The sequence below is a fragment of the Ylistrum balloti genome, unplaced genomic scaffold (assembly GCF_031769215.1).
Source record: "Ylistrum balloti isolate Yb309-2 unplaced genomic scaffold, AGI_CSIRO_Ybal_v1 Utg369972, whole genome shotgun sequence".
Classification (NCBI taxonomy): Eukaryota; Metazoa; Mollusca; class Bivalvia; order Pectinida; family Pectinidae; genus Ylistrum; species Ylistrum balloti.
This window is the reverse complement of record NW_026782064.1, coordinates 1,572,532-1,587,182: the sequence shown is the minus strand read 5'-3', so window position 1 is coordinate 1,587,182 and position 14,651 is coordinate 1,572,532. Positions and strand designations below refer to the sequence as shown.

At 33.3% G+C, this 14,651-nt stretch overlaps 2 protein-coding genes across 2 annotated transcripts; one reads left to right on the top strand and one right to left on the bottom strand.

Moving 5' to 3' along the window:
* The first annotated feature begins 1,438 nt into the window (after positions 1-1,438).
* LOC132547670 (pre-mRNA-splicing factor SYF2-like) lies at positions 1,439-7,785 on the top strand. Its single transcript, XM_060211458.1, has 7 exons — positions 1,439-1,457; positions 2,538-2,624; positions 4,425-4,550; positions 5,188-5,305; positions 5,636-5,726; positions 5,914-6,012; positions 6,429-7,785. The coding sequence occupies exons 1-7, from the start codon at positions 1,452-1,454 to the stop codon at positions 6,592-6,594; spliced, it is 693 nt and encodes a 230-aa protein (XP_060067441.1). The 5' UTR covers positions 1,439-1,451; the 3' UTR covers positions 6,595-7,785.
* Positions 7,786-10,253: 2,468 nt separating this feature from the next.
* LOC132547689 (small acidic protein-like) lies at positions 10,254-14,619 on the bottom strand. Its single transcript, XM_060211487.1, has 4 exons — positions 14,520-14,619; positions 13,346-13,432; positions 11,654-11,711; positions 10,254-11,038 (listed from the first exon to the last, which is right to left on the bottom strand). Exons 1-4 carry the CDS (start codon positions 14,598-14,600, stop codon positions 10,734-10,736), a joined length of 531 nt encoding a protein of 176 aa, XP_060067470.1. The 5' UTR covers positions 14,601-14,619; the 3' UTR covers positions 10,254-10,733.
* Positions 14,620-14,651: the final 32 nt, after the last annotated feature.

Sequence of the window (14,651 nt, the reverse complement as noted above, 5' to 3'; positions counted from 1 at the left end):
TTCATATATATATATGAAATATGCCGAGATGCCGAGTTTTCAAAATGAAAGTTTAAAATAAAAGTAGAATCATTCAGCGTTTTTCAATGAAATTGAATACAAGCAGCATAGAATAACAAAGTGTGTATTTTAAACGCATAGTCAATGAACGCTCTGTTTCCTTGTAATTTACAATATAAACATGAAGATTTGTGTTGAAAGTCCCGTTTTAATAATACGAGAGCAAGCTCTTTGACTTGGAACATTATCATCATTTCTTCAATGCATTCAGGATCATATTTTAGCTAAATACTACGTTCTGTTAATACCACAGACAAATTAGGCTTAGTTGATCTTGGCTAATGACATCGAAAAATGAAGACAGAGTTTGACTTGCTTTGAAATGGTTCGCTTGGTATGAATTATTTACCCTGAAGAGAGATGAATTTGAAAACAAAATTGTTTGTATCGATATGAATATTGGTTTGATATTGTAAGAGTTATGTCCCTTTGACTGTGAAATAATGCTGTATTTTCGTTCCTATACACTGGTACCAAAACGTATATACCACTTGGTCTGATGATATTATCTCAATAAATATGTAATAAATTTCACACCGGGAACGGAGACCTTGTCGCTCAATTAAAATGTCTATACACACGCAGTATTAAAACAACAACAACAACAACAACAACAACAACAACAACAACAACAACAACAACAACAACAAAAAAAAAAAAAACAAAAAAACCCACTTCCTTTCGAGCAAGATAAATACATGTTGAAAAATAATTTTGTAACATGAAACCATTTCATAAACCATTCTATAATGTTTTTTCAAATCGTAACATCGCTTCTTAACTTTAAAAAAATGGTCTAGTGCAGTGACTCTTAATAAGACGAAACAAGACAGAACAAAAATTAAACTGCTCTTAGTACAATTGGCCTCTGTATAAGTTTTAGCTTCATTTCAGCACGACTTAAAATATTTGAAGTCCGCGGTTCACCTAGCCAATGTGCTTGGATTTTCTCTTATTTTTTTTTTTCAATTATTATTTTAGATTAACTTTCTACGGTTGTTCATACAGGCTATATCTAATGGTGACCAGGGACGTTCCGTATGCGAATATAACTCACATACCACTAAAGTTAGAATCGTAGTCTTTTCTTTTATGTGGTACTTGTAATTTAAGTAGAACGATAGCTTTATTTCACATAAATAACACCCGATTCTTTCCCTATCATGATAAACCTTCACTTTCTTATTGAAATCTCTGACAACTCACTTGGTTATAATTTTACATCTAGCTTTCTATATAATGGTTTCAGATTAAGTTGAATAATAACTTGCTGGTCCGATTGTTGACAGCAATGTTTACCTGTTCCCTTTCCGTAAAATTCGTTCGAGATTGGCTCTAATTTATCATTTACAAGTAAAACGTGAAGCGTCTTCGTGATACAGATATCAACAATGGCTGTAAGTAGAACGTAGTAGGATCTAGGATCTAGGAATGGCACTTAAAGAGTCTAGATCTAACTCAGATGCCTCAATAATACTCAGAATGAAGAATAGAATGATACTTTGAATAGGAAATAACCTGATTTGTACATACTGCTTAAGAAAGTTGTTTTCGAATTGTCGTATTTCACCACTCATTCGACATGTAACGTAGAATATATTTACAGCTGTAGAACACTGCTGACCATACTAGTAATAGAATAATTTCTTTTTAACAGTTATTAAGATCTTTTTTGTCATATCTACTTTACATGACATGATAATATAATGTTATATACAGTATAACCTCCAATAAATAAATAAACGCAACAAAAGAATCCGATGGCTTTACTTACAAATGAAAGGAATTGGACAAACGTACTTCAGAATAACATCAACTGATATTTCCCAATTTGAAAAGGTCAGGTCATTTCAGTCTACTGTAAAAAGTTTTGATAATATCAAAGGTCAATCTACATGTTTCTGCTTATGAAAACAAACAAGCCTAGACAATACCAAATGGCAACATTCCCCATTGTAAACTTTACCCCATCCTGTTCCATTTACTCTATTTACGTTGCATTAATTTGGTGATAGTATAATATTCTATGTAAAATTTTAAATAACTGAACATTCTGAAGCTTTGTGTAAAATTCTTAGGGAATGTTAACATACTAAATTTGCCACATGCATGCACATTGACTTTTTATTTGGCATTCCTTTGACAGAATTCAGATTGCTTTTATAAAATTACTTTGTTACTTTAACATAATATACTGATTTGTGGCAGTTGCTTTAACTCTTACATATATGTTTTCATGATCTTGATATCAGTGGTTAATTTGATCCAGTCATTATTTATGAAGGAGGAATTAAAAAAATACAGCCCTTTAACTTATTGCCATTTTATTGATCCCAAGGTTAAATCATACTTTCTTTCTGCCAACAGGTATGAACCAATCAACGTGAGAAACACAAAGAAATTCTATTGCAATTAGTTTGATGTTGAAAAATTGACTAATTTCACATTTTTGATATGTTTTTTTGTTGATTTTTCAGTCATTACAAACAGAACCATCAAGTAGCAAAGGAGCTTCATCTAAGACAAGTAAATTGGATCGTCTAAAAAATTTGGAGTTACGCATGGTGAGTGTGCTCTATTTCTTTTTAGATGTTGTATGCATCTGTAGTCATCATATGAAAAAAACCCACACATCTACTTCTGTAAATTGAAGGCGTAATTAACATGAATTTGGATTTAAACACGAAAAATGTTTATATTCTCATGTTTTGATGCATATACACATTTGCAAAAGGAATGAGTTATGGAGTGATGAAAACCATCATCTCTAGCTATAGCCAGTAAGATGACCTGTACTCACCACTTCTACATATTTATTATGTGTAGGACTTGTCAGTTTAGCTGTGTATTTAAGAACTAAAACTGAGCATGCAGTGCTTAAATAAACCTGTGAATTTCAGTATCCTCATTGTATATGGACTATCTATCCACTTCAAGTGTTCACAAGAGGTGTACATGTAGATTTCAGAGTCGCTCTTGACATGGCACAATCAATTATTACCTCTCGAATCTTTATCAAATAAAGAATTGAATCTAGAACCTCCATATGTATCATCAGTGTTACCAATCACTAAAGAACATAATTTCTTTTCCATATTCCTTGTCATTGAACCCTACTTAAAACAAATAAATAAATAAAAAAAAGGGGTGTGGTGAATAGAGTATATTGATGTGTGCTTTCAATTTTTTATATTTTGTTGCAATCACCTTTGTCTGGCATTGTGCATCCATAAATAATTTCTACTTCTTCTTAAAAACTCCTGAGCCGATTTCAATGAAATTTTGCAGAAACCTCTTCTGGTCTAAGATGAACTAAATTAGAGAATTATACAGTTCCCATCATACAGACACCTGAGGAGTGGGGCCAAAATTGTCAAATTGTGACTCAAATTTAAAAAAAAATTCTTCTCAACACCCAGATATGGTAGAATCAAATGCTCTCCATGAATGAAAAGCATGCTTTGCCAAAATCGTGAATTTCATGACCCAAGGGTCTCACATCTCACTGTGGGTAGGGGTAAAAATTACTAAAGTTTAAATAGAAAAAATGAGTTATTGAGCATAATTTGTTTAATTTCAACTTGAAATATTTCAAAGTTGGTTAAAATTATGAGCGAGGGATGACAACTAGATGATATGCATACTGATCTTGACTGACCCCCACCCCAGGGGCTGATAGGCTGGCCCAAAAGGTGTCTAATTGACTTAGATTTCAAAAATCTTTTTTCAACACCAAGGTATGGCAGTATCATTATGTATTTTGATAATTACTATTTTACATTTTTCAAACATCAATAAAATAAAGGACTATCTGTGTATAATTCAATTGCAAACTTATACTAAATGTTTCACTGATGATCTTGATAAACTGCTTTTCATTGGCTGTTATATCAACAAACATTGGTCAACATTACGGTTACCACATCGTAAGAAAGGGTGCGGCTTATATTCCAGTGCATCCTATTTGTGGATCAAACAGAAAAAATTGCTTAAAACTAGCCCTAGGGCTTATAATCAGGTGCAGTTATAGCCTGGAAAATATGGTAGTATAGGATAACTGTTCAGATGGTATGCATAAATGGATACTGGTTACTATCGTCAATGTCACAATTTCTTTTTCAAGAACCTTAACCAATTAGAAAATTTGAATGTATTATGAAATAATGAAATTATCATCATTTTCTTACAGTATATTCTAGGATTCTAGGTGTCCAAAACAAATTCTGTACACAACCATAGAAACATAATTTATCATTGGAAATACCTGGTATTTCAATATCAGAAAGATCATTTACCAGTGATAAGTGGTAAAATGGCAGTGGGGTGGTGAGCTTTCTAAACTGATCTTGTAAGTTCATTTGCAGAATGAAGCCAGAAAACTGAATCATAAAGAAGTAGTTGAAGAAGACAGAAGAAAGAAACTTCCAGCAAATTTTGAGCAAAAGAGGAAAAGAATAGAGTGGGAAGAAGAGGAAGAAAATAAGAGAAAGGTGATAAGCTTAACCTAATGATGTTTGAGGCAATGATGACTAACGCACAAATGTGTAACTTCTGGTGTAACATATGGCATATATATATATAAATTCACAACATATTTGAAATTTTGTGGCATCATTCTAATTTCTTTAGTATTTGTCTTCTTGCATCCAACATTTTGCTGGGTAGGACAGACTATCAAAATCAAGAAAACATGGTGACAAAATATTTTTCTGCATTTTTCTCTGTATTGAATGATCAGTAATGTTTCTGGTATTTTATTCACTAGCATAGGTTATCGTTATAGCAGCATAACCAACATGTAGATTACAAACCAACATTACTTGTCATATTATCTCTGTGGTGTGGTTTTTATGCCCCTGCTATTTTAGTGGTGATACCAATGTTAGTCTCTTATGGCTTCTCCTCTCCTGAATCAGTGTCATACCTTTAGAACTTATCATCAGATTTGGTTCATATTCACTCCCATAGTATCATAATATAAGGTTCTACATCTTGGCATATTAAGGTGGTAATCAATCAAGGTTAAAGAGACAAATGTAACATAGGAATGGGACCATTCAGGTCATACAGAGGGATTTTAGTTGTTCAAAGCCATATATGGTATTTTCTTCATGAAATATTTTGTAGGAGGCAGAAGCAAAAGGAGAAGAATATGACAGAGTAAAATTATTGGAAATTGGAGCTGATGAGGCAGAAAAATGGGAACGAAAAAAGAAAAAGAAGAATCCAGACCCAGGATTTTCTGGTTTGTTTATTAGTAATCTACTGAATGTAGCATTGCTTTAGTTAGCAATAAAACATGATTTCTAGTTCTACAAGCTTAGAGGTTGATAACTTCTGTTAAACATTGTCAATTGCTCTTTACCCAGAGACCTACTTTAAAGATATACTTTAGTTAAATGGAGAAAATAAATTTACTTTAGATGACCCAATAAAGTTTGGGATGACTTCAAATTCAATCGGTTTTATAGCCAGAGAAGACATCTCAACATAAGTTCTAAAGTACCTGAAAATGTAGTGTTTTAGAGTCTGTACCAAACACTAGACATAATAATCACTGGAATATTTATTGCAGGATATGAAGCAGCAACTCGACGTCAGTACGACAGACTCACTAAAAGTCTCAAACCAGACATGGACAACTATAACAGACAGAAGGATAAGCTGTATGTACTATTGATGTACTAATTTTTGACCTTAGGTGATATGAAATCAGTGTATTGTGGAAACCTTATCATTAAGATTTGAAAATTTTGGTTTCATTTTCGCACTTTATAATAAAGGAAATTCTTTATCAAAAGTAACAAAATGGAAATTCAGCAAATCATAATAAAAAAATATATCGTTTTTCAGTGAAGAAGATTTCTATGCTACTGGGAACACACTTGGGTTAAGTCAGCGTAAAGATTCTGAGGAGGCAGTAGATAGAATGGTGAATGATCTGGAGAAACAGTGAGTAATTCTTGTACATGATACAGGTGCCCTAGACTGTGAAGCTCCATGAAACCTGAAGCCATGATGTTTTTGTTATCGACTGTTTAACTGATTAGAAAATCTCTTTCTTTCTTGTATTTATCTTAATTTTGTGTTTTTTAAATACTATTTGCTCATTAGGACACTACTAGTAATGTTGACCATTGTATTACATGATCATTATATTCATCTTGTGATCTTAATTAATCTTTTCCTTTTGAATGTTAAAAAGCTATTTAACAAACTTTTGATTATAAGTTGATTCTACAAATCTTGTGATTCTTAAATAGCACTGCATGCATCTTCAAACAGAATTCAATACAATGTATTACTATTTTGCATTTACATCACAAAATAGAAGTTTACAGATTGAATTACAATTTTATTTTTTGCAGAATTAAAAAGCGTGAGAAGTATAGTCGCCGGCGGACATTTGATGAAGATGCTGATATTGATTACATCAATGAGCGTAACATGAAGTTTAACAAGAAGCTCGAGAGATTCTATGGAACCTACACGGCTGAAATTAAACAGAACCTTGAGCGGGGAACAGCAGTCTAAATTTATCTATCATTTCTAATATCAAAACATCACAGTGTAAACAACAGTTAGAACTTTATTTATAGTACCAAACAACAAATCAGACATTCTAGCAAAAGTCTGACCAAATCTATCCCAAAACGATGCAAACGAAAGAAAAACAAATAATTTTTTTGTTTATTAATCCAGATTATGTCATACTGGGTAGTTAAAATGTTTATTCTTAGTTATTTCTATATCTGGTTCCATGAACACCTGTTTAAGTAATGTGTGTAGGGGAGCCTTGATTATCTCTATATCTGGTTCCATTAACACCAGTTTAAGTAATGAGTGTAAGAGAACCTTGATTGTCTCTCCGGTTCCATTAACACCCTGTGTAAGTATTGTGTGTAGGGGAGCCTTGATTGTCTCTCCGGTTCCATTAACACCCTGTGTAAGTATTGTGTGTAGGGGAGCCTTGATTGTCTCTCCGGTTCCATTAACACCCTGTGTAAGTATTGTGTGTAGGGGAGCCTTGATTGTCTCTCCGGTTCCATTAACACCCTGTGTAAGTAATGTGTGTAGGGGAGCCTTGATTGTCTCTCCAGTTCCATTAACACCCTGTGTAAGTAATGTGTGTAGGGGAGCCTTGATTGTCACTATATCTGGTTTCATTAACACTGGTTTAAAAGTACTGTTAATTTGTACACATATAAGAGAACCTTGAATATATTTATTAAAAATCTAGTTATATGAATTTGAAAGCAAAACATGGGATATTAGTAATGCCAGTGTATCTTCTACTGATTTCAAAGTGGTTTTGTACATTTAAAGAATATCTTAAATCAGGAATATGTTTAAGCTGTGATGGAAATGGATAGAAAAGGGGGGGTAGATGGAATGAAAAGAGAATAGAGAGAGATTGGGGATTGTGTCAGAAAATGGTGTGTGTAGGAATATTACAATTGTGTATGATACTTTTGTGTACGACTGAGTTTTTTGGTGAATGACTTTAATTATTGAGTATATGCAGTATTGTTTTACCAGTTTTTTTTAAATGCTGAACACAAGAATATTTCTCCTAATTATGAAAAGTAACACTGCATATCTTTAATTGTTAAAAATAAAACTGAAATGGAGATCTTATCATCATGTAAAGCGAGGTTTGTTTGTTCATCATTATACTACTTCGATGATTTAAAATTTCTGAATAAAACACGAATTTAATGGCCACTTCTTTGTTTCGTAATATCATTATTCTGATGTACTTAGTGGATCAGTCTCGGACTTTGTGTTTCCCTTGGTCCCTACTTATACCCAAGCAATTTTGAGTCTGATCCAAAAACAAAATGGTTTATAGGCAGCCATTATTATTAATTACCGTTTCTTTTTTGAGAAGTAGTCGAAGGATCTGTCTTCAACTTCAAATGTAGGTACCCTTTGATCCCTAGTTGTACCCATTTAATTTTGAGCTTGATCCAAAACGAAATGGCAGCCATCTTTGATTTTCACTATGTTATGCATCTCTTGGAAAGACCATCTTTGATGTTTCCAATGTTAAATGTAGGTTCTGCGTAGTTCCCATCTGTTCCAATTCAATTTTGAGCTTGATTAGGAAAACAGAATCGCCGACTAGTGGCCATCTTGGATTTTAATGATAAAAGCTCCCCACAGTGTGTCTGAAGCTGTCAGAAAAATAAAATGGCTGACAGCAACGATCTCTCATCTGGGAATTCTTGTTAAGTTTCTGTTCACTCTAGGAAAAAAAAAGAAGAAAAATGAAACAAACCAAGGATATTTTGACTTTAAAGGTTGTGTTTCATTCAGGATTACTACCTGACAGTATTATAAGGAACCTTGATATAGACTATAAACCGATAAGTGTATGATTAGTAAATACACCAAGACAAAACTATTTAATTAGTGTAAAACTTACATAAGTTGCATTTGTCTTAACTGTAGAAGAGAACAAACAAATTATATTACTATGATAGATAAAAAGGATGCACTTTATATCCCATTTTGGCTTAATTTTTGGATTTCGTGATCCTAAGACTTGCTTGTTTCTCTTGATATTTTTAGTGCCCTTTTTGAGCACCTGAGAGAGGCTGGAATATTACATCATCTTTAATACTTTGTGACCAATGAAAAACGTTTTTTATGTATTTCAAATGTATACAGTGTTTTCTAACTATCAAGTTATTATTTATTCATAATCAATTTGTTACTTCCAATATCTATATGTTACCATTAAATGTTAAAATCCATTTTAAAGTGTTTATAAAGAGCAACGTCTATTTATGTAGTTTTGACTAGTGGAACTATCATTTCGCAGTTATATAAAAAGTGTTATGACTATTTTTATGTTACACTTTTACCAAATGAAACATAATTTTATAGTGTCTTACAATGTGTTCATTTTATACTGTTTTGCCAAGAATATACTCCTTTTCTGAATGTAAGGGTCATTTTCTAATGGACATTTCATAGCTTTACAGTGTGATACTGCCATTTTTTACGGTATAATCAAGTGTAATGAACATTTCATGCTGTTTTGCCAAGCGTGACGTTTTACAGAGTTTTACTGCCATTATTAAGGTATCTGACTTAAAAGGGTCAGAGTGACCTATAGTTGTTGTGTTTCGTCTTTCATTGTGCTCCGTCCGCCATGCGTAAACTTTCCATTCAAGCGACTTCTTCTCAGTAACCAAAAAACCCTGATATGAGGCATGTAGCATGCTCGTATAAAAAAGCTAAAATCTGTTCAAATGAATGACCATGACTCATTTTCAAGGTCACAGGGATCAGAAGTGTTTACATCTTAGCATTTTGTTCTTCATAACCAAAAGGCCCTGGCTACTGATTCTGTAACATAATTGGATAAAGGACAACCAACTTTAGTAAAATCATTGATCTTTATCCAATTATCCCACTTTCAAAGTCACATTGGTCAAATATGCTGAGATTTAAGAATTTCTTCTTTCAAAAAGCAAAGGATCCTGGTATTTGTGTAGTACCATGCTTAAGAAATAAACTTTAAAGTTTACAGAAATAGACTTTATACACAATAAAGTCTTCGGTGTCAACACTTGTTGGCCTTTATTGCTAAAATATTCTGAATTTTTAACTGTTTTAATCATTTAAACAACTGTTTATCAGACTAATACTGCTGTTAAATTTTATATCGAGGTCTTCATTATCTTCAAAACAGAAACACGAGCAAAGCAATTTGATTGGTCTAGAGGGATTTCAAGAGAAAAATGGATTACAAGGATTGACACCTGACTTCAAAGCCAAGACAACATAGCATCATGTGACCTGGATATTTGTTTCATGTACATCACAATTATTGTATCATGTAGTGAGTTCAGGGATATTGCTGTGCTGCTAAGGAGTATATCATGCATGTGATGACTGAGCACAGTGTCAGTTTAAAAACATGAATTAGAAATTAATGAATTAGTGTCAAATTTTGACAGTGACATCACAAATGATTAGACCACGATTTCTTCAGAATTGTAATGAGCTTTTGACTATAAAACTTTCACTGTACTGGCCATCACTGCTATCTTTAGATAACAAGCCTATGAATTGTGTAGACCAACCCATGTAATGGAAATGTGAATATAGAGCATTTCATTACAACCATAAATTAAAGAAATAAAATGTCAGAGATTTGATGTCAATTGTTACATCATCTACAGACACAAACAGTATTTTATTAATACTAACAAAACAAATGAATACAATTCACATCTTATAAAATATGAACACCAATAGGATAATGACAATGATGATCATAAAGTTATGCTATTTCTGAATGAAATGATAGGTGTAAAATTCTCTGAATTTGATTAAACAGTGAAAACTTTATCTCGTAGTATTTGGGTATCAATATTTACACATACATTCTTAATCTTGTACTGTACTGGTCTTAAAGCATGAGATCACAATGATTGCATTCCTGGTTGATAATCAAATCACTTCAGAAAAACAGTGATGGCTGTCGTTTGTCAAGGCAGATGAAATTGGGTATGTAATAAAATGTTGAGAGGAAAAATCAATTTAGTCATGATCTTGATCCTATAATGTCATATAACCTTTTCCACTGAACAAGTCATTATTGTAAGTTTTAAATGCTGCTACAAATTTAATTTTCAAAATTTTCAAATCTGGTACTTTCAGGAACTAGATTTGACAAATTTCATCATTTTAACTGGTGGTTTATCATTATCAGCATTTTTGGAGCTTTCATCCAGTTTGTGTTTTGGAGCAATGTCATTTTTCACATCTGGTCTTCCTTTTTCCTCAGAAGAATCCTTTGTTTCAACTTTGTCTTCTGACTTTTCTGTAGAATCTTTCACCTTGGAATCACCACCATGAAATCCAAGTCCTACATGCCCTCTTGGTCCTGCTGCAAACTTATGTTCCAAACCACCTGTGAACTGCTTCTCTAGATTACTTGTCATGGTCTCTGTATCAGTTACTGTGAATTATTAATAAATATCATTTTGATACAAAATCATTCAAATGTGCTTTTGACAAATCATCACTTCATGCTTTTCCACTTTAATCTAAGGATGAGATATGATAAGTTCCACATCATGAAATTACGAAGACACAATGCAGTGGTAAGAAAGTTTTAGTTAGACATATAAAAATACACCTGGTACTTGGTTTATTGCCTGGCCATGCATGAGCTTTAATTACATTCAAGATCTCTTAATGCTGGAATTTCGACAGAACTGTGAAACTTCTTCCTTTAACACTATTTTTAGTTTCTCTTTAATTCATAAACACTGATATCATATAAAGGTATGTATAGATTATAACTGTATGTCTAGAGCTCATTCAACTGTTGATACCTATATAGAAAGACACATCTGTATTACCTTAATATGTACATGTTTACTGATATGTTACTGATAGAAGACATGATAGAAATATCAAGACTGGACTCATGTTTTGATCTGTTAACATCTGTCAATGATGTTCATTGTGTCTAAAAAGGTGGCATGCTACCTTTATGTATATATATAGTATGTTTTCCTTACAACTTGCTGAGATGCTTCCATAGCAATGCTTTACCCTTGATACTTACATGATCTTCCATGAGATTTATCTTGATCTCCAATAACAAATCTGCCCTGGTGTTGTGTCTGTAAAATAAAACAGATTTAAGTGCAATAAGTACAAACTTTGTTCCATCATGGCTTCTCATATATGCACAAGAGGCCCATAGAGCCTGTATCAATCATCTGGATCTTAAAGCCCAGCAATGTTTGGGTATTTCAAATATTTCCAAATTAAAGCTCAGTAACCTAACATCTATGATGGGGCAAGACCAATGAATAAATTCTTATATCATTACTGTCTTTCTCTACTGATTCCCAGTAAGAGTTTATATGGTTACTGGGTTGGTATCTAAACTATATAAAAGATATGACCCAGAAATAATGTCCCTTGAGGTATGCCACACCCAAGGACCACTTCTTACATAATAAATGTGTTTTGTCTCTTGATGCAAAGCAATTCTATATATATAGTTATGGGGTAGGGATTTCAACTTTTTCAAAGACATCACCCACAAATGAAGTCCAGAGGAGTGGGGCCATATCCAAGGGCCAGTTCTCACATGGTGAGTGTGTTTATCTCTTGATCCTCAACATTGGGATACCATATGGTTATGGGGTGGGGATCTAAACAGCTTTAAAGATATAATAAAGAAACTAAGTCCCTGGGGATGGGGCCAGTCCCAAGGGTTAATTCTAATTGTGTTTACCTCTTGATGCCGGTTATTGTTGTTTCAAAGATATAACAAGGAAACTATGCCCCTGAGGGTGGGACCAGACCCCAGAGCCAACTCTTACATCACGATTGATTATCTCTCTATGTGCCCAGCAATGCCATACATGGTTATGTGATTGGGATCTAAACTGTTTTCAAACATATTTCCACTATTGAGCCCCTCTTTTCCTGCCCTTGCAGGCCAAGATCCATCATTTATACTAATTGAATCCCTTCACCAAAAATTGATTTGTACCAAATTTGAGCAAAATCCAATCATACCTTTAGGAGGAGTAGGATTTTCAAGAACTTGCTCTATTTCCCCTATGGGGCTCTGCCCCTCCTACCCCACAGGGTGAGACTAATTGTTTATAAAAAATTGATTCACAAAAACATGATTCAGACAAAATTTGGATGAAATCCAATCAATCCTACAGGAGGAGTAGGATTTCAAAGAATTTTCTCTATTTTCCCTATTTGGCCCTGCCTCTCCTGCCCATTTGGGCTGAGATCCACCATTCATACAAAATTGATTTCTCTTCTTGTAAAGATTTTTTTAACCTTTGGACAAAATCCAATTATTCCTTTTTGTAGAAGAAATTGACAGATGACAGATGCTGCAGTATCCCTATAGTTCACTTTGTGAGCTAAAAATCAGTTACATTTTTGTAAAATTCAGCTGTTTTGTAACATTTTCTTCTAGTTGATTTGCGCACATGTAAACACGGTTCAAGTGAAAAAAATTATACATCAAAATTTCTATGCATTATGATGTAGACTGCCACCTACATTAAATAGATATCAGTAAACAATAATGTGTATCCAGTGATGATCACAGTAAGCACATAGCTAGAGGAGTCTTCTTTGCAAATCAACCAAAATAAGTAAAATACTAATAGTGTAATATGACATTATCTTTGTTTACACATATGATTAAAAAGATTTTTAAAAAATTTACATGCACATTTACAAATTGCAGAATGTAAAGAATATGCAAGTCAAATACCTTAGCTGCTCCCATTAGTCTCAGGAATTTCTTCTTACGATCATCATCTCCTAGTTCCACCTTTTCCCAACTATTTGCTGAGTGTACCTGCCAACCATACAAATCAGAATTTTTTTCAATGTTATTATTAGTATTTGTTGACAATTATAAGAAATTACTTATTCCTGAGGGATGATTGTTTTACATTGTGAAAATATTTCCAATTTATTTCATTGGTTGAATTTCATTTATACTGCTGAATATTATCTTTACTAAAAATTTAGGATTGTATTGAAATATCAACAAAAACCGTAGAAAATTTATTTTAGTAAATTTTGCATGAAAAGTTTAATACTAATCACGTTTAACAATATCTAATAGTGATGACATGTTGTTGATTGCATGAAAACACGGTATGGCCACAAGATACAGATGCTTCTGCACCAAATAAAAAGAAAACTTCAGAAAAAAGCACATGTCTTAAACATTCTTATATACTGTAGTACCCAATGATGTTGAAATACAACGAATGCCATAATTTCTTTAAAGAAATAACAATTATGTTATTCATTTTCTTATTTATCTTAGTTCTTCAGCAATGCGGTTATCACATGTAACAATTGTGACTCAGTGATTAGAAACCAAGTAACTGCAACATCCATCAGGTTGTGCACAACCCCTCGTATGGGTAACAGTCCTGCATTTGAGGGATAGTTACTGCATTGATTGATCCAATATATTTCAATGCAGGATTACTGGAAGTAGTAAAAACACAATGTGTTATTTTAAACATTTGCAACGAATAAGGGCGTCATCTTTCATACACATTAACATGAACTTTCCCTCAAATGCAGGACTATTACACACACGCGGTGTTGTGCCTAGCCTGAATTAATCCGAAGTTCTAACGACCTTTTTTTATATCGGTCTGTAGTCGGACTAGGTTGTGTGCCCAGCCTGTCTGTAATAGCCCAATAAATTTATTGAAGAGACTCCTCCACCCCAAAATGGGAAAAGTTACAAATAATTCATCCAAAAACAATATCAACACAAAATTGCATGTTCCATTGATAATTTTACACATCTGAATCAAACCTGCAGTTTTTGCATCCCCCCACCTTTTGTCTTCGCCTATACCTACATAGTGAGTAGTTAAAACGTGGCAATTTGAACGCAAACTATTGAAAATTATAACCTTGTTGACATCAAGAGATTCTTTTGACTCTTTGGAAGGCGCCGGTGTGTCCTGTTGATCAGTGCTCGCTGCTTCGCTCATGGTTGTTGCTGATTTCAGATTTCGCGATTCTTGTCGCTTAAATCATTCAAA